The sequence below is a fragment of the Benincasa hispida genome, chromosome 9 (genome assembly GCF_027475165.1).
Source record: "Benincasa hispida cultivar pf3 chromosome 9, pf3_genome.v1.1, whole genome shotgun sequence".
Taxonomy (NCBI): Eukaryota; Viridiplantae; Streptophyta; class Magnoliopsida; order Cucurbitales; family Cucurbitaceae; genus Benincasa; species Benincasa hispida.
In genome coordinates, this window is record NC_143486.1 from 1,128,890 (window position 1) to 1,153,636 (window position 24,747).

General features: G+C 32.6%; 2 protein-coding genes across 6 annotated transcripts; one reads left to right on the plus strand and one right to left on the minus strand.

The window, feature by feature from the left end:
• The first annotated feature begins 6,888 nt into the window (after window positions 1-6,888).
• AR791 (actin binding protein family) lies at window positions 6,889-10,661 on the plus strand. Of its 4 annotated transcripts, none has more exons than XM_039042761.2 (5): window positions 6,889-7,360; window positions 7,686-7,919; window positions 8,090-8,208; window positions 8,551-9,327; window positions 9,412-10,661. In XM_039042761.2, the coding sequence occupies exons 2-5, from the start codon at window positions 7,775-7,777 to the stop codon at window positions 10,294-10,296; spliced, it is 1,926 nt and encodes a 641-aa protein (XP_038898689.1). In that variant the 5' UTR covers window positions 6,889-7,360; window positions 7,686-7,774; the 3' UTR covers window positions 10,297-10,661. The 4 variants fall into 4 exon arrangements, with proteins under 4 accessions (XP_038898689.1, XP_090174373.1, XP_038898690.1 ...); XM_090318247.1 differs by having other exon boundaries at window positions 7,198-7,360; window positions 8,087-8,208; XM_039042762.2 differs by having other exon boundaries at window positions 7,305-7,543.
• A 56-nt stretch (window positions 10,662-10,717) lies between these two features.
• Window positions 10,718-23,277, minus strand: LOC120086222 (GDSL esterase/lipase APG-like). 2 transcript variants are annotated; one of them, XM_039042764.2, is made up of 5 exons: window positions 22,896-23,277; window positions 14,965-15,095; window positions 14,653-14,886; window positions 11,269-11,527; window positions 10,718-11,168 (listed from the first exon to the last, which is right to left on the minus strand). In XM_039042764.2, the coding sequence occupies exons 1-5, from the start codon at window positions 23,266-23,268 to the stop codon at window positions 10,975-10,977; spliced, it is 1,191 nt and encodes a 396-aa protein (XP_038898692.2). In that variant the 5' UTR covers window positions 23,269-23,277; the 3' UTR covers window positions 10,718-10,974. The 2 variants fall into 2 exon arrangements, with proteins under 2 accessions (XP_038898692.2, XP_038898693.1); XM_039042765.2 differs by having other exon boundaries at window positions 10,718-11,199.
• Between the last annotated feature and the right edge of the window lie 1,470 nt (window positions 23,278-24,747).

Genomic DNA, 24,747 nt, shown 5'->3' on the forward strand with positions numbered 1-24,747 from the left:
AAACTTAGGTAACACTACCTTTTTAGTTATTTAATTTTTGGAATTGTTATATTTAGTCTATTTTTGAAAAAAAAAATTAAAAAGTAGGTAAAATTAGAATAATATAGTAGTTTTGAAAACAATTTATAAAAGTATTGTACTTTTGAAACTATTTAGAAAAATATTGTTATTTTTTTTAATAGGTCGAATTTTCAACACTCGATGTATTAGAAATTATTAAAAAAAAATTCTAATACATCGAGTGTTGAAAATTCGACCCACCTAGGTTAAATTTTCAACATTCAACCTTTTTTCTTTATTTTTCATTTTATCAAAAAAAATTCTTAAAATATTTTATTATTTTATTATTTTATTTAAACTCTAAAAAGATCAAATTAAAAGAAATAATATCTCATCAAAATAAAAAGTGTAAATTAAAATATCTCATTTATATAAAAATAATTACAAAAATTAATGTGTCCCATAAGGCGGACGTCGTCGATTTCGAGCTGATTGTCGTCGTCGACTTCGAATTTGAGGTTGCCTTGGTTCTTCTTAATGTTGCTCTGGTACCTCTGCAGGCGCTTCATGATATAAATATTCATTATGCTCTCCACGACCCCGACCATGTCCATGCACGTATGAAGACGAAGGACCAGCCTCTGATTCATAATGTCTTGAACCAAATGCTAAAATCATCATCATCAGACTAACATAATCAATTTGACTCTGCATCTGCATCACAGAGGCAACTCTTCCACATTATGGACAACCTCATCAAACTCATCATCTTCCCATACAGGTCCTATACGTCTAGGAGCTGGTGGAGGAACAATAGATATATCGTACATATAATGTATCTCCTCCACATATAACTTTGATTGTCACTACATATAGCAAGAACCTGGTTCAAATCATTCGCAACATCACGAAGTCTACTATTGTTCGATCTCTGTGAATTATAAAACAATTAGATAATATTTAAAATAAATTTAAATTGAAAAAAAATTAGATAATATTCATTCATTTACCAGATGACCTACAGCTGCTCTCAGACGAGTGACGTAGTGCCTTGTGATATTATTATATCAACGAATGTAGTCTTGAGTGACATCCCTGTCAAACTGTTCAATAGAAACCCTCACTGCAATAAACCTTGTACGATAGTACCATCGCACTACCAAATGTGCAACTTTTTCGGATCAATTTACAGTTCTTAAGTCGATATCATGCAGTAAGGGTTCAGTATTACAAGGCGATGGGACATCCTGCTGAAAATCGAATTATCTCATCACCCTATCAGAAAGATGCCACTCACCAATGTGAAAACACATGAGAGGACTATCGTCCACCATATGTTTTGACCATTTGTACAGAAATTGGGTAAAGTATGCATAATAATTTTGTACGGCTCCCAAATAACCTGAAACACAAAATATTATATTGGAGAACATTAAAGACAAATACAATAAAAATGTGTATAAAATAATCAATTAGGTTTAGTGTAATGTACCTGATCAGGTTGAAGCAGATCAAACATGTATCTGTATTGGCTGACTACATGTGTGGTTGTCCTAATCACACAAAATTTGTCTCTCCACCTAAATTTTTAAATTGATAATTTAGAATCTAAATTAACTAGATCAGTGATATAAAAATTAAATTAAATTAAAATAACATACCGAGAACCATAGGCTCGTCCAGCTAACTGAGCGTCATTAACATGTTGTAGTTGTAGAACCATTGTTGGAAATCGCTCCCAAACCCATAGTTGCAAAAGTATGAGAAGCCCAGCTATCACACGAACCTCAGGTCTTGTTGCTTTGCATAGTTGTCTATACAACCATGCCAAACATGCTTCACCCCACAAATACTGCCCCGCATCATAGAGGTTAGCTAATAGTGGCAGGAACATCAAGTAAACAAAATGACTTGATTTTACGGAAAACAGACTTCCACCCATCATTTGTAGTATATATGCTCGCGCATATCTTATGATGGTTTCCTTTTCTGCAACTACGTTTGATTAGATTGGGTTTCTTTATCAAATTGAAAAGCTAACTGCAGATTAGCCCCACTAAAGTGAGAGTGAACCAGTGGTGGACCAAGTTGTTGGGCACAAGTTCCATCTATTTGATTTTCAATTTAGATTATAATAACTTACTATTCTTTCAATGTAATTTCCATTTACATGTAACAAGGGTATTCAAGATTTATTTGCTTTTTCCCATACATTAGAATTCAATAAACAAATCATTTCAGAACAAGAGAAAAGAGAAAGTAGAGGGACCTTGGATGAATTATGAGGTCGCTTGTAGAGGTTTACAAGTGTTGTAAACTACTACATATGGTAGATTCTGACCATTCACGTGGAGACTTGCAAGTGAGGGTGCCATATATAGAGAGTTTGTATAAGACTTGGACCATGAAATGACTAGAATCTGTATATAACACCATTGATACTAAAAACTTACATCTCACCTAAACGATCAGAGGTGACACGACCTCAATCCTGTGTGTTTTGGGAACTTCTGCCTTTAAGTGCAGTCCTTTGATTAGTATGGGTGAGAGTGGCCAGATTGTCAACTCAACATGGCTACCTTTTTTAGGACTTGTCTAATCTGGGAGTTGGGAACTCAATCCACAAGATGGAATTCACTCATTTCTTGAACCAAGGATAAGTAGAGAGATTGCTCCCTTAAGGGTTGATTCCGGGACTTGAACATAGTGGCTACAGCTTCTCTTTGGAAGAGAAGACTTAGTCATAGTAGGACTATAACTTATGTTCATTAGAGGGATCAGTGGTACTTAAGGAGTTAGATGTAACTATAGGGGCATAATGGTTATTGGCCGAGCTGTACTTACGAGTGATCTGTGAAGGGTTGTTGCACTTATGATTGGTTAAGATGGACACATAATATATCTGTGGCAAGGAGAGTTCAGTTGTCGTTCTTTAGTGGAGTGTCTGATAGTTAATGGATGGTGGATCCCATAACTAAAGAGTTTAGTCAATTATTCACGTACCGTTAGAGCTTCGAGCTACAGGTCTATAAGGTCCCCTTGGTAGCTCAATGGATTCAGTTGAGGATCAGTTCTTGGTGTTGATTTTAAATGTTCAAATTGACAAGAGGTATTTTGATTATATATGATATAATCGGTATGATGTACGAGATACATCTAGTAAAGGATTGATGTAAATGAGATTTACATTAAGTACCATAGAATAGAAAAAGAACTATGGTTTTATATGTTTCATGAGATGAAATATTAAAACTATAGGTTATAAATATAATATGATACGTTGGTTATCATTTATATTTATTAATATCAATTATTGGATAATTAAATCTTTTTCTCTAATAACCAATTGAGTGGGAAGTTATTGGTGGTTTATGGTAACTGTGAGATAAAAGAAAAATTGTTTTCATAATTTTAGTAAGTTTTTACAAAACGTTGAAAAATTGTTTTGAGATTTATTTCACAAAAAGAAACTCACGGAAGCTTGTCGAGTAAATATGGATTTACTAAGCGACAACTTGAGCGAAGTAAACGATCATGTAGTGTTTTATAGGCGACAGACACTAAGCTAAACGATTGGGCATCGACCTATACGATAGGTTCCTGTCTTCTCCCACTTGCCCAATCGTGTACACGATTGTTCTTTCCTCCTTCTTCTGCCTCATACCAAGTCCAAACAGAGCCTACCCTTTGGATTCTCACACCAAGAATAGCAAGGTAACCTTCTTGGTGGTGTCATACTCAACTCGACATCGTCGAGGTTCTGTGGAGGCTGTTCGTGTTGCTAGGGAGTTCGTGATGGAGGCGATCACTGAGTTCGAGCATGAAGTGTTTGTGCAGTGTTGCGGTCATATTGTTTGAGCATTCGAGCGTTCGTGAGCAAGAAACGTGGAGATGAGTCTACACATGTTTGTAGCTTTCGCCTTGTTCATTTATAGTTATCATGCTGTAATTTCTGTAACAATTGCATAACTGTATGTTTTATGTATGACTGTAATATGTAACGTTCATTCATGATTGTAATTTGGAATGATCTTTTCCACTACTCATGGAAACCTCGAGTTCGATTTCCTTTAGGTTCGATTTGCGGTCTCTCCAGTTTGAGCTGGTTGGGTTCTTCTGGACTGGTTCATGGCTACTTCGAGCCGTTTGCGGCTTGGTTGAGACAGTTCAAGGCCCAGTTCACTTGTTTTGATTATTTTGAAGATGTTGGTATGCTGGAAGTGCCAATTTATCTTTAGATAAACCAGAGTTTGAGGCTGATGTTTTGAAAGATCATGGTGGTGGTGAAAGTGATAATGATGTGGATGATGAAGATGTTATGGAGATTTAAGATTTGAATAGTATTTATGTTACTAATTTGGTTTGTACTAAGAACTTTGTGGTGGGACAAAGTGATAATGTTTCAAGTTTCTATAGTTTGTACTAAGAACTTTGAAATATGTATTTGGTTGATTAATTGATGTTATTAATTTGGTATTTTATGTTTTGGTAGATTACATTTAGTATCTTCCTTTATGTTAAATTTATATATATGAAAAAAATATATATTAAAAATGGCACATCCTTAGACGTATCCATATTTTAGTTTTTTAGAAATTGACGAATCACCGCATCCGATCATATCTGTATCGCGTTTCTGGATCAGTATCTATGCTTCATAGATTGTACTTAAGAAATATGAAAATCATTGTAAGAAATGTGGATGAAATAAACTTAATTTTCAAAAATTTAAAAAAAACCAACTAATTACTAGACGGGACCTAAGAAACTCTCATTCTTAATCACTACCCTCAAGCCGATATGATTTTAGCTCTAAGGATTGGATTAGACACGGATTGCTTCAAGATTAAAGCTCTTGAGACAAAAAACAAGTTTCTTTGCCAAAACACTCCACAAGATAAAAGGATCAATTCCACTTAATGTTTTTGGTAAGCAACTCGACATATGAATTGCAAAGTTCAACAAGTTCTTTGGCTAATCTCGAAAGAATCACATATGCCAAAATTTAATCAATCACAATCTAAACAAATCAAAACAACCTAAAGTTAAGGTAAAAATACCCTTACTTAAAATGATATAAAAAGAATCACATATGCCAAAATTTAATCAATCACAATCTAAACAAATCAAAACAGCCTGGTCAAGAAAACCTTAAAGCCACATCATAATTCATAACATAATGCAAAAATACCCTTACTTAAAATGATATAAAAAGGATAAACTTGGAAAATACTAAAATTAGATCAAAATCATTAAATAAGATATAAATAATACTTTGATGCGTTGACAGTTCATATCAATAGTTCTTAGAAAATTTTTATATGTTCTTAAATTTTGGTTAAACTTCTCAAAGGTCTCTAAATTATATATTTTTTCACACGTTTTTTCCCTATTTTTTACTTAGCCCTACATTCCAAAAAACCCATGACATATAGTAATTAAGAAAAACAATAGATCAATTTACATGATAATCTTTATCTAATATGTTAACAATAGAAATGAATGATATATGACTAAAGTATATATATTAAATTGAATCAGGAGACATATAACCTTGACCAAAATGTTTAGAAGTTCAAATATTCATCTAAAACTTAAAAAACATATTCAAAATTACAAATACCGAATAGGCGCTACACTTAAACCAAATTAAATGAATTGGAACCATATTTAAATCACAAGATTAAATCCATCATTTTAATCTAGTAACGTCAAATTGAACATTAATTAAAATGGTCAACACCATTCAAATCTCAATCTTCACATGTTTTGTTTAGTAAAAAATGGATAGATTTGAACTACATACCTCTTAGCCACTTATATATTTTATATGCCAGTTAAATTATGCTTATTTTGACTCAATTTTCTTGTGTGTTATTCATCTACAAAACCTACTTTGAACATGTCAATTTTATCTTCATACTCAAAGCAAAGTTATCTAAAAAGAATCAATTATTCTAGCGAAAGTTTTTTTTTGTTGGTCAAGTAAAACTAATGTAGTTAAATAGTTACTACTTATCTATAACAACTTGGCACTTCTCTCTTTACTTTTTTTTAATTACTGCTTTACCCTTTAAATTTGAAAGTTCATGTGTATTTACTTCTTAAATTTTTAAAAGAATTTAATAAAATTTTGAACTTTTAATTTTTATGTCGAGTAAGACTCTTCTCTGTCTTCAAAAACCTATGATCAATGATGGAAATATTCGTCGACATGTTGATATATGGGTTCGACATCGATATTAAATATCTACAGATATCTTTAATATGAATAGAAATACTAATAACAATATCCATAACTAAGTTTGAGAGTAAAAATAACTTAATTATTAATCTAAATAAAATTTTTAAATTTTTGTGACTTGCAAAAATATTCTTCGATATTGATATTTTATCGATATATCCGTTAAAATTGAAATCTAGATATCGATACCGACATTGATATTTTAATCATTGCCGATAATATATCATCTATCTTTTTTTTACCAACAAGTACATATTCAACTATTTTTAATACATATGACATTAAAACTTATATCTAATGGAACACAAACTCAAAATTTTGATTCTAGTAAGCCTATAAATTTTAAAAAATATTGAATAAGTAAAAAATCTATTAATCACACTCTTAGCTAACACAAAATTGAAAAATTGATACTTTAAAAAGTTAAAATAAATAGATTGGAAGTAAAAAAAATAAAAAATAAAAAATAAAAAAAAAGGATAGAGGTAAAAGATCAAGGTCTAGACTGGCAATCTATTTATTTATTCTTCCATCTAAATCCATTAAAGTTAAAATAGAAAAGGAATTCATTCCTTTGCCAAAAGAAAAACATGAACAGGAAGGAAGGATTGAAAAGAATCCTACTTTGCACATTTGCAATTTAAAGATAAAATAAAACGAAGAGAGGAGCGATTGAACAGCTCGTTCACGTAAATCCTCCAAAACAAAAAACCATCCAAAATTAAACCATTTCCATAACAAAATCCATCTTCGTATTCCTCATAATCCTCATTTTAATCTAGATCGGTTATCCCCATCTCATTCAACTGTTCCAATTTGGAATCCATTAAGATCCCTTTCTTTTTCCCTGTTCCATCAACCAAAATCCTTCTGGGTAGGCCCGCTCTTGCACGTCAACATCGAGACAAAACGTGGACATTGTTTGCCACAAAAGAAAGAAAGAAAAAAGGATTTGAATTGGAATTTTCTACACTTGGAATTGTGTTTGATCAGCCTATGACACGGACGAAAAAGCACCCAATTGAAACAAGAATCGCAGTAATCCGGCCAACGTCAAAGCGTTACTCTCCCGCTGATTTCATACGTTCCCAAATGCTTTTCTATTACAAAATCAAAGTAACTTCTCCACCCTTCTCCTCAACTACTCATTTGGGTTTCCTCTAATTTTCCCTCTTCTCCTCCCAATCTGCAGTGGGGTTTGATTGGTTTTTTTTCACCTCTTACGAATCTGAAATGGAGTTCGCTTGATTTGTCCTCTTCTCTTACGAATCTGAAATGGGTTTCGGCTGATTTTTCGAAGTTGTTATTCTTTCTGCAGCAGTTGATCTTTTGATTTTCTTATTGAATGGTCTTCGAGAGTTTTTATGGGGTTGATTTGAAAAAAACTTGTTTATGTGCTTTGATGTCAGATGGGTCATCCGATTCTCTTTGGTTTATGCAGATGGAAGACGATGAAGACGACGACCTATAATATTTTTTGTTTCTTTAGTTCATTAATTTGGTTAGATTAAAGGTTCTTGATATCCAATAATGGACGACAAAAGGGATTTGATGAAGCCTATATTATTCAAATTTGGGTTTGCTCTGGCTATCTCCTTTGCTGGTTTTCTCTGTTCCCAATTCAGACTCAGAAATAAAAGACCTCCTCTGCTTCCTCCCTCGTCGAGTTCTTCAGGTTCTTATATTCAATCTCTTATGCTTCCTCAATTCTTAATGTTAATTGTTTAGTCATGTATTTGGTGTTTAACATGCGCGAGTTCAAACCTCTAACCTTTTTTATCTTAACTGATTGAGATATGTTTAGTTGGCCAGTTTTAAATCGTGTACTTCATTTACTTTTAGCAGATGATCAGAGCAGTAAAGTTGACTTGGGAAGAGGAAGAGGGCCTAGACTTGACAATCAAGGACTGAAGGCAGCAACAGCAGCATCCTCTAATGTGGTTCATTTTGCAGTTGATGCTTATGTAAGTTTTCTAAAGATGGTTTTTACATTTTGGTAATATGATTAACTTAGAATCTTCAAAAAGGTTGGATGCCAGGTAGGTTCTTTTAAAGTTGGTTCTGCAAAATTTGTGTAATGAACCCATTTGTTGAACTGTTGGGAGTGATGGCAAATGCTAGTACCTTGTGATGAAAGTATCTTATTAATGAAGAAACCATCAGGACAGTTGATTGTTCTTTCTCAGTCTCTGTCTTTGGCAATGATTTGTTTTCTGCATGTTGGTCTTTGATTAAGACATAAGCTTCATGTTATGTGTTATGGTCTTTTCTAAGCTCGTGTTTTCGTTGTTTGATTTCTTTCTCAGGAAAAAAAGTGTATTCCAAAAGTCAATTTTGATGATTCAAATATTGGTCTACGTCCTAGCAATAAGCATGGTGTAGATAAAGATGGCCTTCTCCCAGAGTTTCAGGAACTTGTCAAGGAATTTGATTTTTCTGCAGCAAATGCTGGGCTTCCTCCTAAGAAAAATGTTGAAGCACCAAGGTCGGGGCTTGAAACTCCAAAAGCTTATAAGACTGTTGAGGATGATGAATATGAACAGGAGATCAGACACCTCAAAAGCAAGGTGAAAACGCTGCGGGAGAGGGAGAGAAATCTTGAGGTTCAACTGCTTGAGTATTATGGTCTGAAAGAGCAAGAAACTGCGGTAATGGAGCTCCAAAATAGGTTGAAGATTAACAACATGGAAGCCAAGCTTTTCACCCTCAAGATTGAGTCCCTTCAGGCAGATAACCGACGATTAGAGTCACAAGTATGCGACCATGCTAAATCAGTGTCCGACCTCGAGGCTGCAAAAGCAAAAATTAAGTTCCTCAAGAAAAAAATTAGATATGAAGCAGAACAGAACAGGGGACAGATCTTAAATCTTCAGCAAAGAGTTGTTAAGCTGCAAGATCAAGAACATAAGACAAATGAAAGCAATAAAGATGCCCAAATCAGGCTGCAAAAGATTGAAGAATTGGAGAAAGAGATAGAGGACTTGAGAAAGTCGAATTTGAAATTACAAATAGAAAATTCTGATCTGAGTCGGAGATTAGATGCTACTCAATTTCTTGCAAATTCTCTTTTGGAAGACCAAGAAGTATGTCGTTTAATTTGATTCAATACCTTTTTATATTTTTAAGGTGAGGAAACATTTGATTCAATATTCATCTAATTTGTGCAGAAAGAATCATTGAAAGAAGAAATGGAGCGTTTGTCACGAGAAAATGAGGCATTAACGAAGGAAATTGAGCAGCTTCAAGCACACCGGTGTGCAGATATTGAAGAGTTAGTCTATCTCCGCTGGATTAATGCTTGCTTAAGATATGAGCTGCGAAATTTTCAGCCTCCAGCAGGAAAAACAGCAGCAAGAGACCTAAGCAAAACATTAAGTCCCAAATCCGAGGAGAAAGCAAAGAAGCTCATCCTTGATTATGCAAATACAGAAGGGATTGAGGGGAAGAGCATTAACATTACGGATTTTGATTCAGATCAATGGTCGTCCTCACAAGCTTCCTCTCATACTGATCCTGGAGATCCAGATGATTCAGCTGTTGATTTTCCATCAACAGCCAAAACAAGTTCAAACAAAGTCAAATTCATTAGTAAACTCAGAAAACTCTTGAGGGGAAAAGGCAGTCAACAAAACCTGACTTTGTTAGCAGAAAAATCTGCAGCATCTGTAGAAGATAGCGGTTCTCCACGTTATAGTTCAAGCAATTCTCCTGGGACCAATGCTACTCGAGCCGAGGGACAGGGTATTGGATACACAACTCCATCTCGAAATTCATCAAGACATTCAATGGATTTTCACAGATTGAATAGCCAAAAGGAAGACGATGGAAAAACTGAAGATTCCATTAGAAGAAGGAATAGTGATGTTGGCTATGTTAACAAGAAATTTGTTTTAGGGAGCGACGAATCAAGCAACTCATCGTATAGATCTCAAAGTCAGGACACAGAATCCACCGAAAAGTCTGAGTTAATGAAATATGCTGAAGTTTTGAAAGACACTCGAGGTGCTAAGAACCAGTCGCAGAGGAAGGCTGCATCCATTGGTTCGTTTTGAACATCAGAAAAGCTCGTCTGGCTTTCAATGGCTTTACCTGTCCATATGTGTATAACTAAGGACCATACTTTCCACAAAAGGTAGGTAGAAACTAATTCCACTGATACGGAAACGTTGTAACATAAATAACTTACTGTTGTAATGTTACTTGTACAAGGTCAGTCCTAACAAAGCTAATCTTATAAAGTTTTCTCTAGCCATCGACAAGAAATGTGTCGATCCTGGATTACCTGTTCTTGAACGATTGCAAAAGCAAGACAGAAAACAAAAGAGTAATATGTATCATTAGTCCGCCCTTGTTCTCGTGTCAAGTTTATGCAACATTTTCATACTAAATACAATCAAATGCTTATCAGTCTTTATTAGATGTCCTTTGATTCTGTGAGGCAACACTTGTAGATTAGTTAAAGATATACTCGAATTTGAAGAGAAACTCCAAGAAACACTGTTCTATTGCAGTATCAAGTTCCATAACAGAGTCCAAACAGTACAATATCCTCTAATACAATGAAAAGATAACCCGGTTATTCGAGAGAACCGGTGCCCTTTTTTATCCCCTCCTTACGTACATACGAGTAATCGGTAGTCTTACAGATTTCTACATAATATAAGTAGTAAAAGAATTTGCTGGAGAATCAAGAAATATTTGGAAAAAATAGTGAAATTAAGGTCATATGATCAAATGAGAGCATAGCCCTGGACAATCATGGCATCAGCAAGTATGTGATTGGCAGCCTCTGATGGATGAACACTGTCCCAGAACATATATTTGGTCGCATTAAAACATGTTTCATGAGACTTTCGATTGCACAAAACTGATGCTATCTCCACTGCTCCAGTGCCACAACACCCTCTTCTCACTTCATCAAATCCTTGAAGGAAACACAAAACACAGAATGAATACTGTTTTTATTAGCACCTGAGTGTTCAGAAACTATTCTATTGATGAAGTCTTTTTTGTTTGCGACTTACCGTAATCCGATGGAGACATAATAGCGTCATATAAAGGTTTGAAAATGTCGAACACGACGAGCTTGAGACCGGATAGCTGCTTTTGAAGAGTTGCAGCAGTAGAGTTGAGCTTCCTGTTGAAGACTAGGACATCGTTGTTGATTGTTCTAACACAACCCTTTTTTTGTTGGTAGCCAAACTGAGCGAGTGCAGCAGGAAAACAGCCTAATGGAGGTAGGGAAGTGACCCCAATTTTCCTTGCTCCTAGCCCATGTAAATCCTTCATCAAAGCCAAAAGTCCTCCATCTAATGTTATTATGAACATAATGATGATCTTTTTTTTAGGGCTTAAATTCTATTTTTATCAATATACTTTTTTTGCTTTGGTTCATTTTGATCTATATACTTTTAATATGTTCATTTCGGTCCATATACTTTTAATTTTAGTTCATTTTAACCCTTGTATTTTTAAAATGTTAATTTGGATCATTATACTTTTAAAAAAAATGACTATTTGGTCTCTTTATTTTCATTTTCATTTAATTTTTAAAGGACCAAAATAGTCACTTTTTTAAAGCAAAGACCAAAATGAATCAAAGTTGAAAATATAAGGATCAAAATGAACGATTTGAAACTATAGAGACCAATATGAACCAAAATTTAAAATATAGGAATCAAAATAAACATTTTGAAAGTAGAAGAACCAAAATGACGAAACTAAAAATACAAGAACCAAATTAATATTTAGAGAATTTTTAAGCAAGAAAACAACAACTTAGTAGGTATCCTAAAACCTTTGATAACTGATGTGGTGTATTTTTCGTGGCTTAAAATGTTAAATGAAGTACATTTATCTATTAAATGTAGAAAAAGTACATTAACGTCAATAAAATAGCTTAGATTGGTGTTTAGACAAATATTCTTCATCTTGAAATAATGACATGACATATATATATATTTTTTTAATTTTATGAGTTCAATGATAAGTAGAGATGGAGAGTTTTAATTTTTTAACCTCTTGGTTGATGATACTTGAAAAAAAACTTCCATCTTTACTAAAAAGTTTCATAAAAAAAGTTATATATATATATATATATATATTCTTTTGTACCATACTATTTATGAGCCAAATTAAAATATAAAACTCGTATTGTTGACCTCATAGTCCGTACCAAACGATAAATTTAATATCACTTCATATTTTAACTTTTATTACTATTTTCATTTTCTCTCTGTCCCACGAATTAGAATAAAGACACGTGGTCCTATTAAAAATTAATACTTGCCGAGCCTTGGCCATTAATTTATTGTTGCCACACATGGTCCTATTAGGAATGAATACGCATTATTGTTGTTATTATTATTATATTCCTCTTTTTAGATTAAACTATAGGAAATATTTCTAGAATTTATTTGACAATTAGAGTCTTGACATTTAAAGTATAAAAATTTATTATGTTAATAATTTTAACATCATAACTTTTGAAATGAAATAAGTGGTGCTTCGATTATAATATTGAGAAAATTGCACATATTTGACCTATTTTGAAGATTCAAAATGAAAAATACTCTACTTTTTTTAAAAACATTGTTAATTGATCTTTTGATGACATTATAGAGGAGTGAAGTTACACATCTATCCCTCTTTATTCTAATTTTATTCTATTTTCTCTTTTTCTTCCTATTCTTCCCCACCAATTATAGGTTTGGGCTAGGGGGTGTACATCCGTTAGATTGGGTTAAGTTTGAAGTATTTTTTAGACCAACTCGAAATTTTTGGTTGGTTAGGTTGACTACTCAAGTAACTTGAATAGGGTGCCCAACCCAACTCTTAAAATTCGGATTGAGTTGGGATTGAGTTGGGTTGGGTAGATGGGTTGTAGAGATCTGATTTTTTTTTTTTTTTTTTTTTTTTTTTATAAAAAAAAAGTTAGAGAGGAAGGAAAACAAACGACGATTTGAGATTTGGAATTAAAAACCTTTAATGACAGTAGACGAATGACAGACAAGTGGCAGACGCATGATGAACGAATGGTAGACTCACAGAAATGACGAAGACCAACTTGGCAATGTGTGCCCAAACGCCAAAGACTAGAAGAGAATGAGACAACGAGAGAAAAGAGAGCGAGACTAGGAGAGAACGAGTAAATGAGAGAGAAGAGAATGAGACAACGAGATAGAGGAGAATGAGACAACGAGAGAGGAGAGTGATTTTTTAGAGAAAGAAAGGAAACGAGAGAGAAGCGAGAGAGTTAAGAGCAAGATTGATCATTTCACACCTCAAACACAAACTATTATAATCCAACAATAATAATCTAGGACTATAATAACCAACTCTTTGTTTCACATCTTCAAAAATTAATAATTAACTAATAGTAAAAAATTAAATTTAAGTTTGATTGAGAGTAGAAATTAAAATAGTAGAAGTAAAGAGTAGAAGGGGTAAAATCAAACAAATTTAAATTTAGAGTCGTGTAATTTTTGACCATCAATATCTACTCTACATGTAGGTTGGCAGACCGTACTTTCTATAAAAAAAGAAAACAGATAATCAACATCACATAGGGCCAGACAAAGGCATATCAAATTTCTGCCGCCAAAACTATTGCTAATAAATAGTTTTTTTTTTCTCCTTTAACATATAAATGGTTAATATACCATTCTGGTCGGTGCTTGAAGACTAATTTTATTTTTAAATCTACACATTTAATCTATATATCTTAAATTTAGTACTGGTATTGTTTTATTATCTTCAAATAAATTAAATTGAATAGACAATGACCAAAATTAATATTCAGTTAAAACAACATTTTCGTCTAAATATATTTATATTTGTTCAATAATTTTACTCCACAATTTTTAAATATCAAATTTTAGTCGATGCATTTTTAATAAATTTTAAATTAATTTTCTATCGCTAATTTATTAATATTTTTTAAATTCCGTTAACATTTTTCAATATAAAATTTTAAAAAACACATTTACATATTACATTTTCTTTTCTTTTTTGAAAATTTTTTGTATTTTCTTGCATGAAATTTGTTATTACTATTTAAATGTACGAGACTATTATTATTATTAAGTTAAAATATCATTTGATGGAGTTTGTTCAAATTTTTATCACGTAATCACAATAAATTTTAAATCTATTCATAACTATTGGTTTATTGTTGATTTTAATTTTTTTGGTTATCTATGAGTATTTTGACCATAAATTTTGAAAAGATATTCACGTATGATATTTCTGTTGTTATCATTTAACCGATTTTGGTAAAAATTAAGTTGGAGTTACTAAATCAAAGTTTTATGAGACTTCGAAACAAAAAGTTCAAACTTCAAAATGTTAGAACAAAATGATATTTTAAGCGAGTATAATTTGAAGTTTAAATTTAGAAGGTAAGGTACCTTAATGAATTTGGAGAAGGAAGCAACAAGGAAAGAGGAGTAGTGATCCGGTGTGAACCGTCTACGAACCGCCGGATTTATGTAATAATTCTGAAGATAGTCGCCGGTGCCGCAGCTGAGTATATGCAATCCATCGGCTACAATGGCGGCCGCTTCCTCACGGCCGGCCACCATAGCCACTTTGCTTTGATACTCTTTGTAATTAGCCAGTTGCTGAGCCAAAGTAATCGCACGCTACACAGCACAAGGAAAAAAAAAGTTTAAAAATCTCATTGGTCAGTTGAAAATAAATTCAGAAGGGGGTGTAGATACGTTTGCAATGGAAGCTTGCTCATCGTAACCGGCGGCGGCGGAGGCAAAGCCGGCTCCGATTAGAAGATTCCCCCCGGAGGCCTCTGGGCTCAGATACGCCAGTGGGTACCTCTGGAAACCAAGGCTTTCGGCTGTCAAAAATTGAAATTAAACCTATGTTAAATTACAATTTTAGCCCTGCATTATGCTATTTGTTTTTTTAATTATAAACATTTATTATTATTTTTTATTTTTATAGTATAACAACGACAAAAGTGAGGAATTGAACTTTCTACATTTAAAAAAGAAGACCATGTTAGTTATTATTGAGTTAAAATCATTATAGTCATTTCTTTCAATTTTATGTTGAAAGCGTCTCTAACATATTCAACATTTTTTAAATGCAAAGAGAGGAAATCAAACAAAAAACAAGTCAGTCTTATGAATTTGTGGGACAATTATATTTTGGAAATTGATATTATTATAATTTTTAAAAGTTTCTCTTTTTAAGTGAACTATTTTTTTTAAAAGTTAATCTATATTGAAAGTGTGATTAATTTAAACGGATAATTACTTATTTTAGGATAAGAACATTACCTTACATATAAAAATACATTTCAAACATACCTTAAATCATTTTTAAGCCATAGTGGCCATTTTGTCTCTCTTTCCCAATTGAAACAAAATAGATAAAGACAATTAGAAGAATAAAAACAAAGAAAAATGAAAACCAAATTTTAATTTAACTCATAAAACTCACCATGCATGTATTAAAATTTTCACTATAAAATTTCATGTTAGACATATTTAAATAATAATATGTTTAATTAAAGTATGGGCTATGTATGTGGATTAATAATTTATAACATTGGTTTATTTTATTAGATTGGACTGATCTAATTAATTAAGGTCCTAGATTCTTGAGTATGGACTTAATGGGTAAAAGCCTATTCCTAGTTAATTAGGGTTTAATGGGAAACCTAATTGAACTAGTATATAAAAAGATTTTAGGGCTATGGTCCCCAATATCACTCAGTCTTTCTTGAATCCCATCTAGAGAGAGATCTACTTAGAGCTTTGGTTGAGGAAAACAATAGCCGCCACTTTAAAGTCATCATCAATCTTTCAATAGAATCCGGTATGTATATATTCTTGACAATTTGACATGAATGAATCTAGGATTTATCTATTCAATATAGATAAAAGGTATTTATGCTATCAAGTGGTATCAAAGTATGATTTTTATGTTAAATTGTTGGTTTATATTTATTTATCATTGATCTTGATTTAATTTTTGGTAAACAAGTTTAAGAATAATAATTAAAAAAAAAAAACCCCACTGATTTGATGAAATTCACGGGGAAATCTTGTTTTTTTTTCCCCTTTCCGTTTCGTGGGTTTCAATCCACTGAAAATACGTGTTTTAAAAAAAATATATATATTATATGTGTTGCACACGAGTTCGGTTGCTCATCGTCGAAGGTTTCATTAGTTTCTTCTTTAATTTTCTTATGGGTTTTGTGGGATTTTGTGCTTCAAAGAAAGAAAAAAAAAAAAAAGGAGAATTTGGGTTAAAATCAATGAAATTCAGTGTCATTGGCCATGGTGGAATTTTCGATTGGGGGTGCGCCAGCATGGGTCTCGGTTGAGAATCAATTGAGAGCTTTTTTTTAATTTATTTATTTATTATTTTTTTTCCAAGTTTGATAATGGATTAAATTTAAGTCTAGTTTTTAAATTGGTACTTTTGTGGATTTAAATTCTAGATTATTAGTCGATGATTTTGTGAATTTGAATCTAAAGTCTGATTGATGATTCAATTTCAAAATTAGATTGATCATAATATGAATTCCGGTTCAATCATGTTATGGATTCAAGATCGATTGATAATGTGGTAAATTTAAATTTAATTATGATTGATATTTTGGTGAATTTAAATTTAAATTTGATTGATGATATTTGGCGATATTCACATGTTTATGTTGCTTTGATTGTATTATGTGTATGCAATTATTAAGTGAATATTGGTAAAGACTATTTGGTGTTCTTCCTCATTTATTTTTGTATAATAATATTATTATATTATTGTGTTTTATATTTTCGATTGAATTGGTCAAAATAATATGTTACCAAAGTAGCCTCTATTATCTAGATTAATTTAATTCTAAAATATAAGATGTGCATATTCATGAATTAATGCGGATAATTATCGGTCCAAAGGAAGATAATTATTTGGCCAAATTATGAGTATGCATGTGGTAATGAGTATGTGACAATTATTGGATTGCTCATGTGAAAAATAGTAGGTCCAAAGAAAGGCTATTTTTTGATAGAGTTAATTGTTAGTACTTTGATTACTACGTTGAGAGTACCATTTACAGTTGGTATTTTTGCCCAAAGGCTGGACATCAATGTTGTGTTAGTATCTTGCTAAAGGGGCCCACCATATATGTGAAATTATTTTGTTATATTTTAATTGTGAGCATATGTTTTGTTGTTTATTGTTTCAGTTGGTATTACTCAAATATCTGGAAATCTGAGTTCAATCCCTAAGTTGAATGGATCGAACTTCAAGATTTGAAAGGAAAGCCTAGAGATACTTCTCGGGTGTATGGATTTGGACCTTGCATTAAGGACCGATAAACCTACTTCTACTAAGGAACAACCAAATATGCCTAATATAGAGAAGTGGGAACGGTCAAATCGCATGTGTCTGATGATCATTAGGCACTCCATTCCAGAGTCTTTTCGGGGCTCTATCACGGAAAGTGAAAATGCCAATAAGTTCCTTGCTCAAATTGAGAAAGGGGAAGCAAGTAGTCTTTTGACTTCTTTAACTTCTATGAGGTATAAGGGCAATGGAAACATAAGGGAGTACATTATGGAAATGTTCAATCTCGCAGGTAAATTAAAGACACTTGATATCGAGATAAATGAAAATTTACTCGTGCATCTGGTACTTATCTCTCTTCCTGCACAATTCACTCAGTTTAAGATAAGCTATAATACTCAGAAGGATAAATGGAGTATTAATGAGCTCATCTCACAAAATGTGCAAGAAGAAGATAGGATTAAGAGAGAAAGGACAGAAAGTGCTCATTTGGCAATATGCTCTTGTGATAAGAAGAAAAGGAAAATTGTGGATGCTGCAGAAAGGACATCTCAGCAGAATAAAAACAAAAAACAAGCTATGAAAATCCTTGTTTTTTCTGCAAAAGGAAAGGTCATTTCAAGAAAGATTGTCCCACGCTAAGTGGCGTGTAAAAAAGGATAAACTTCTTACTTTGGTTTGTTCTGAAGTTAATTTAGCTTCTCTACCTACAGATACTTGGTGGGTAGATTCTGGTGCTACTACTCACATATCAATGCAGGGTTGCCTGTGGAGCCGGCCGCCAAGTGATGCTGAAAGATTCATCTATGTGGGCGATGGCAAAGCAGTTCCAGTTGAAGCTATTGGAAATTTTAGACTACTTTTAAAAACTGGTTGTTATTTGGATCTGAATGAGACTTTTGTTGTACCGTCATTTAGACGGAATTTAGTTTATATTTCCAGTTTGGACAAATTTGGTTTTTCTTGTTCTTTTGGAAATAATAAAGTTAGTCTTTTTCAAGATTCTAAGCTTATTGGTACCGGTTCTTTAATTAATAATCTATATATGCTTGATTCTTTTGCTTCATTTAACAAGATCCTATTATCTAATTCATGTGGTACAAAGCGTAAATTAAATGAGAATTCCGCTATATTATGGCACAAGCGTTTAGGTCACATCTCTAAACAGAGAATTCAGAGACTTGTGTCAGATGGAATTCTTGATTCCCTTGAATTCAGAGACTTGTGTCAGATGGAATTCTTGATTCCCTTGATTCCCTTGATTTAAGTAACTTCAACGTTTGTGTGGAATATATTAAGGGAAAACAGACAAACATAAGAAAATTAGGTGCCAACAAATGCTCAGACGTCTTAGAACTAATACATACAGACATTTGTTGTCCATTCCCTACGGCCTCTTGGAATGGACAACAATATTTTATTACGTTCATAGACTCATTCAAGATATGGGTACCTATATTTAATTTATGAGAAGTCTCAATCCTTGGACGTTTTCAAGTCTTTCAAAGCTGAAGTCAAACTTCAACTTGGAAAGAAAATTAAGACTGTCAAATCTGATCGTGGTGGTGAATATTACGGTAGATATGATGGATCAGGTGAACAACGTCCAGGGCCTTTTGCCAAATACCTAGAGGAATGTGGAATCATCCCGCAATACACTATGCCGGGCAAACCCAGCATGAATGATGTAGCGGAGAGGCGAAATAGAATACTTAAGGATATGGTAAGAAGTATGATTAGTCATTCTTCTCTACCAGAATCCCTCTGGGATGAGGCACTAAAGATTGCAACATATATCCTTAATAGGGTACCTAGTAAAGCAGTAGTTAAAACTCTTTTATGAGCTGTGGACAGGAAAGAAGCCTAGTATTAGGCATTTTCACATCTAGAGTTGTCCAGCTGAGGCTCGCCCTTATAGGCCTAATGAAAGAAAATTGGACTCAAGAACTATTAATTGCTATTTTGTTGGGTACTCTGAGCACTCTCGGGGTTTCAAGTTTTATGATCCCACTTCTAGATCATTGTTTGAGATAGGAAATGCTAGATTCCTTGAGGATGTTGAGTTTGGGGGGAAGATAACATAAGAAAAGTTATCTTTGAAGAGGAATGGTTTCTTTTCCTCGTGTGATTATAAATGATGTTCATGCTTCAATTCCTGACTTCATTATTGAACCAATTATAGAACAAGACAACATTGAAGTTCCCGTTGTTGAACCTGAAGTTTAAACTCAACAACCTCAAGAAATGCCATTAAGAAGATCTACTAGAGAGAGAAGAAGTGCAATTTCATATGATTATATTGTGTTTCTTCAAGAACATCAGGATGATGTAGGCGTAATAGAAGATGATCCAATCAACTTCCAACAAGCTTTACAAAGTTCCAACTCTCAAAAGTGGATAAGTGCTATGGAAGAGGAAATAAAATCCATGAAAGACAATGACGTTTGGAAACTTGTTGAACTGTCATAAGGAGTGAAACCCATAGGTTGTAAATGGATATTTAAAACCAAAAGGGATTCACATGGCAATATCAAAAGATATAAGACTCGTCTTGTTGCAAAGGGTTTTACTCAAAAGGAAGGCATTGATTACAAAGAAACTTTCTCTCTGGTTTCATCGAAAGACTCTTTTAGGGTAATCATGGCACTGGTAGCTCACTTTGATTTAGAGCTACACCAGATGGATGTAAAAACTGCGTTTCTCAATGGGAACATTGATGAGACGATTTATATGGTGCTACCAGAAAACTTTGTGTCTGGTAATTCAAAGTCTATGGTGTGCAAATTAAAGAAATCTATCTACGGTCTCAAGCAAGCCTCTCATCAATGGTATCACAAATTTCTTGAAGTGATAACCTCATTTGGTTTTGAGGTGAACATTGTGGAAGATTGTGTATATCACAAGTTCAGTGGGAGTAAATCAATCTTTCTGATGTTATATGTCGATGACATGCTCATAGCTAGTAATGATGTAGGTTTATTGCATGACACTAAGAGATTTCTCAAAAGAAATGTTGAGATGAAGGATCTTGGTGATGCTTCTTTTGTATTAGGAATTGAAATACTGCGAGATCGTTCTCAAGGTATTTTGAGATTGTCACAAAAGAACTACATTTAAAAAATCTTAAGTAGATTTGGCATGAAAGATTGTGCGTCGGGAGATACCCCGATCGCTAAAGGTGATAAATTTTATTTAGGTCAATGCCCCAAGACCACACTCGAGACTAAGGAGATGCAAAAGGTTCCCTATGCATCAACCATTGGAAGTCTAATGTATGCCCAAGTATGTACGCATCCAGATATTGCGTTCATAGTTGGAGTGTTAGGAAAATATTTGAGTAATCCAGGGATGGATCATTGGAAAGCAGCCAAACGGATTTTGAGGTATTTATAAAGAACAAAAGATTATATGCTCACTTATTGGAGAACAGAAGTTTTGGAGATCATTGGGTATTCTGATTCTGATTATGCTGGATGTCAAGACACTTTGCGATCCACTTTAGGCTATATCTTCATGTTGGCTAATGGAGTTGTATCCTGGAAAAGTGTTAAACAAACACTTATGGCTTCTTTTACTATGGCTGCGGAGTTTATAGCATGTTATGAGGCATCCAATCATGGAATATGGTTGTGAAATTTTGTCACTGGGCTGCGGATAGTGATTGACATAGAAAGACCACTAAAATTATTTTGTGACAATAAGTCGACAGTGATGTATTCCAACAATAACGGAAGCAATACGAAGCAAAGCATGTAGATGTGAAGTTTCTGGTTGTTAAAGAAAGAGTTCAGAATGGTCAAATTTCGATAAAACACATAGGAATGAACTCTATGGTGGTAGATCCATTGACTAAAGGTTTATCACCTAAAGTTTTTCATGAGCATGTTGCTCACATGGGTGTTAGTCACTTTTCTGATTTCATGGTTTAGTGGGAGTTTATTATTGAGGATGTTCTTTGACCTTATTTTGTTTATTTTCTATATAGAATAAAGTTGATGGTTTATGTTTTATTATCTGAACTCGTTTATCATGCATGCAGTTTAGCATGATCTCATTAAGGAATTTGGACCAGTTGAAAACAGGCATGATTTAGATCACTTTGCATGTAGTTTCCATGCTATCCATCCATATTTGATCTATGCCATTGAATGTATTGAAATTGGTGATCAAGGAAGATTTAGTTACAAGGGTAGTGACGAAAGCCGCCTTGATTCCGTGCTAATATAGAAGATGGACCAGATTGAATTAAAGGGGAATTCTATTATTGAAATAACCTGTTTATGCGCGCTTAAGGTTTGTATGATTTAATTATATCAGATACACAGACATAGTCCAAGTGGGAGATTGTTAGACATATTTAAATAATAATATGTTTAATTAAAGTATGGGCTATGTATGTGGATTAATAATTTATAACATTGGTTTATTTTATTAGATTGGGCCATATTATGTGATGTAATTAATTAAGGCCCTAGATTCCTAATTGAGTATAAACTTAATGGGTAGAAGCCTATTCCTAGTTAATTAGCATTTAATGGGAACCCTAATTGAACTAGTATGTAAAGAGACTTTAGGGCTATGGTCCCCAATATACCAAAACAATAAGCACTCAGTCTTTCTTGAATCCCATCTAGATAGAGATCCTACTTAGGGCATTTGGAGCTTTGGTTGAGGAAGACAATAGCTGCCACTTTAAAGTCATCATCAATCTTTCAATAGAATCTGGTATGTATATATTTTTGACAATTTGACATGAATGATTCTAGGGTTTATCTATTTAATATAGATAAAAGGTATTTATGCTATCATTTCAAACTTCTTTGTCAAAATTTGGACAAATGTTGCAATTTTTACAATCTAGTCAAATATTCCCATTGCGTCTAGTAGCTAGTATTCCTTTTTAACAAAAAAATAAAAAAGAAAAAAGAAAAAGAAAAATAGAGAGAGAAAGAAGCACTGTCAACTCTCTAATTTCAGTAGAATCAAATTTTACTCGGAAATTAAATTTGATCAATACACAAATTAGTTATTAAACGATCCTACCAAAATATATAAATTTCAACAAAAGTTTAGGTCTATTGTACTTAATTTTTTTAAACATCTTATCAATACTTTCTATCTATTAGATATATATGAGAGTATCAAAACCAGCATAACTCAATTGTCAGCAAATATGAAATTTGTGATTCAAATCTCTCTCCACCCTTGTACTAAAAAAACATACAAGAATAGATTTTATAGTAAAAGATTAAGTCGACAAGTTTGGGAGTAAAAATCGTTTTTCAAACTAAAATATTAACAAAAAGAGTGGGTGGGAGGAGAAGTTTTTGGATGAACTTACCAGTTATATCAGAGACAAGTTTTCCATTACAGAATCTGCCTGTAGGTTTGTGGTTGATGAAATCTCGACCATAAGGAAGGTAGTTTGCCTTGAACAAGGTCATACGATTGTTGTTGTTTCCGACGTCCAAGGCGGAGTCGCCAAACGTGAATATAGCCGGAAAAATCGTGGTGGCGGCATCGTCCGCACGTTCTTGAGCAGCGCCTTTCGACGATCCTACCGTGCCGGCCGCCGTGGCTAAAGATATTATTGTACAAACGATGAAGCACATAAACGAAGCCATCTTCTTTTGAGAGACAACGTTGTTGTATGAGCTAAGGCTTAGACTTCTAAAGAACCATGTCCATTTCACCTTTATATAACAATTGGACATATAACAATTGAGAACTAATTTTAAGTTTTCAAATTTAAAATATTGATTCCTTTATATATATAATAATCTTTAGACTTTCCATCGTATCCTAATAGATTTAGAATTTTTCTATTATATGTTTAATAGTTTTTTAAATTTTTTATTTTTATTTTTATTTTTTGAGTACAATAATTATAAGAATGAAGATCGAACCTTCAACTTCTAAGAAAAAATGTTATGTTAATCGTTAAACTAAATTCACTTTGACAATTTTTATTTATGATAGATTTATAAATCTATAGGATTTTTTTTTTTCAAATTTAAATTTTATTAAACACAAAATTGTTGTATGATTTATTAGTTAAGTGAAATTTTGTGACTTCAATACTTAAAAGTATGCTAAAAGCGAGATGAAACTTATCTTTTTATCCCAAAAAATATTTGAGAAAATTTCCACCTTTTTTCTTACCCATTAAAAAAAAAAAAAATTAACACATAATACATTGTTATTAGGAGCTGCTTGGATTGGCGGCACCTTTAAGATTGGCTGCACCTTAGTTTTTAATTATTTATTTATTTTTGTTAAAAAGGTTATTTGTGAAGAAGGGAGAAAGTAAAGGCTGTTTAATAACATTTTTTTAAGCGTTATTCTAAACCTTCCCTATTATAAGAAGTGTTAGAAATGTTTCCAAAATATTACCATGGTTCACGTTTCTTAACCCTAGATTTTCTTAGTTTTCTCTTTTTGATAAACTTTTATCTATTTATTTATTTATTTATTTTAGTTCAATTTAACCTTTTTTTTAATATTGAACATATCTATATTTAACATAGTGTCATAAAAGTTCTATATCAACGTTATTTTAATTACATCTATTAACATTTCAGGTATTCTATTACTTCAGCTATCTATGTTGGCAAAAATTAAACAACCTCTCACACCCTACATAACATATTTTTGTTACTACTATATGAGAATTTTGCAAACTTTAATCAATCAACCACACGAATATGAGTAAAGTTTAACTAATTATGAAACATATATTAAATAAAAAATGGTAATTTAACCTATTAAATAAAATACAATGGAGAATTCATTTTTTTTTTTAAACAGTTTACTCCGATTTTGCTAATTATTCTCATTCTTTATGTTGCCCACAATTCACGTGTTAAGAATTCCACATTAAAAAGAGAGACATGTTGTCATTTTTTATAAGATATATGAATTATTTCTCTAATTGTTAATTAGTTTCGAGATAAAATCTTAAATTTATCTAACCATTTCTCATGCCATATGTTTCTTACATGTTGGTTACCAAATGTTGTTACATTTTTTAACATTTAAACAACTTACTCAAATTGGAGTTTTATTTAAGTTAAAAAGAGTTCTTTGTATGTAGTTGAGTTTTAAATATTATTTATTATGTATAATAAATATTAATTTTAAAATTTCACTATAAAAGAACTCTTACCATTCTCAAGACACACACACAAATATTC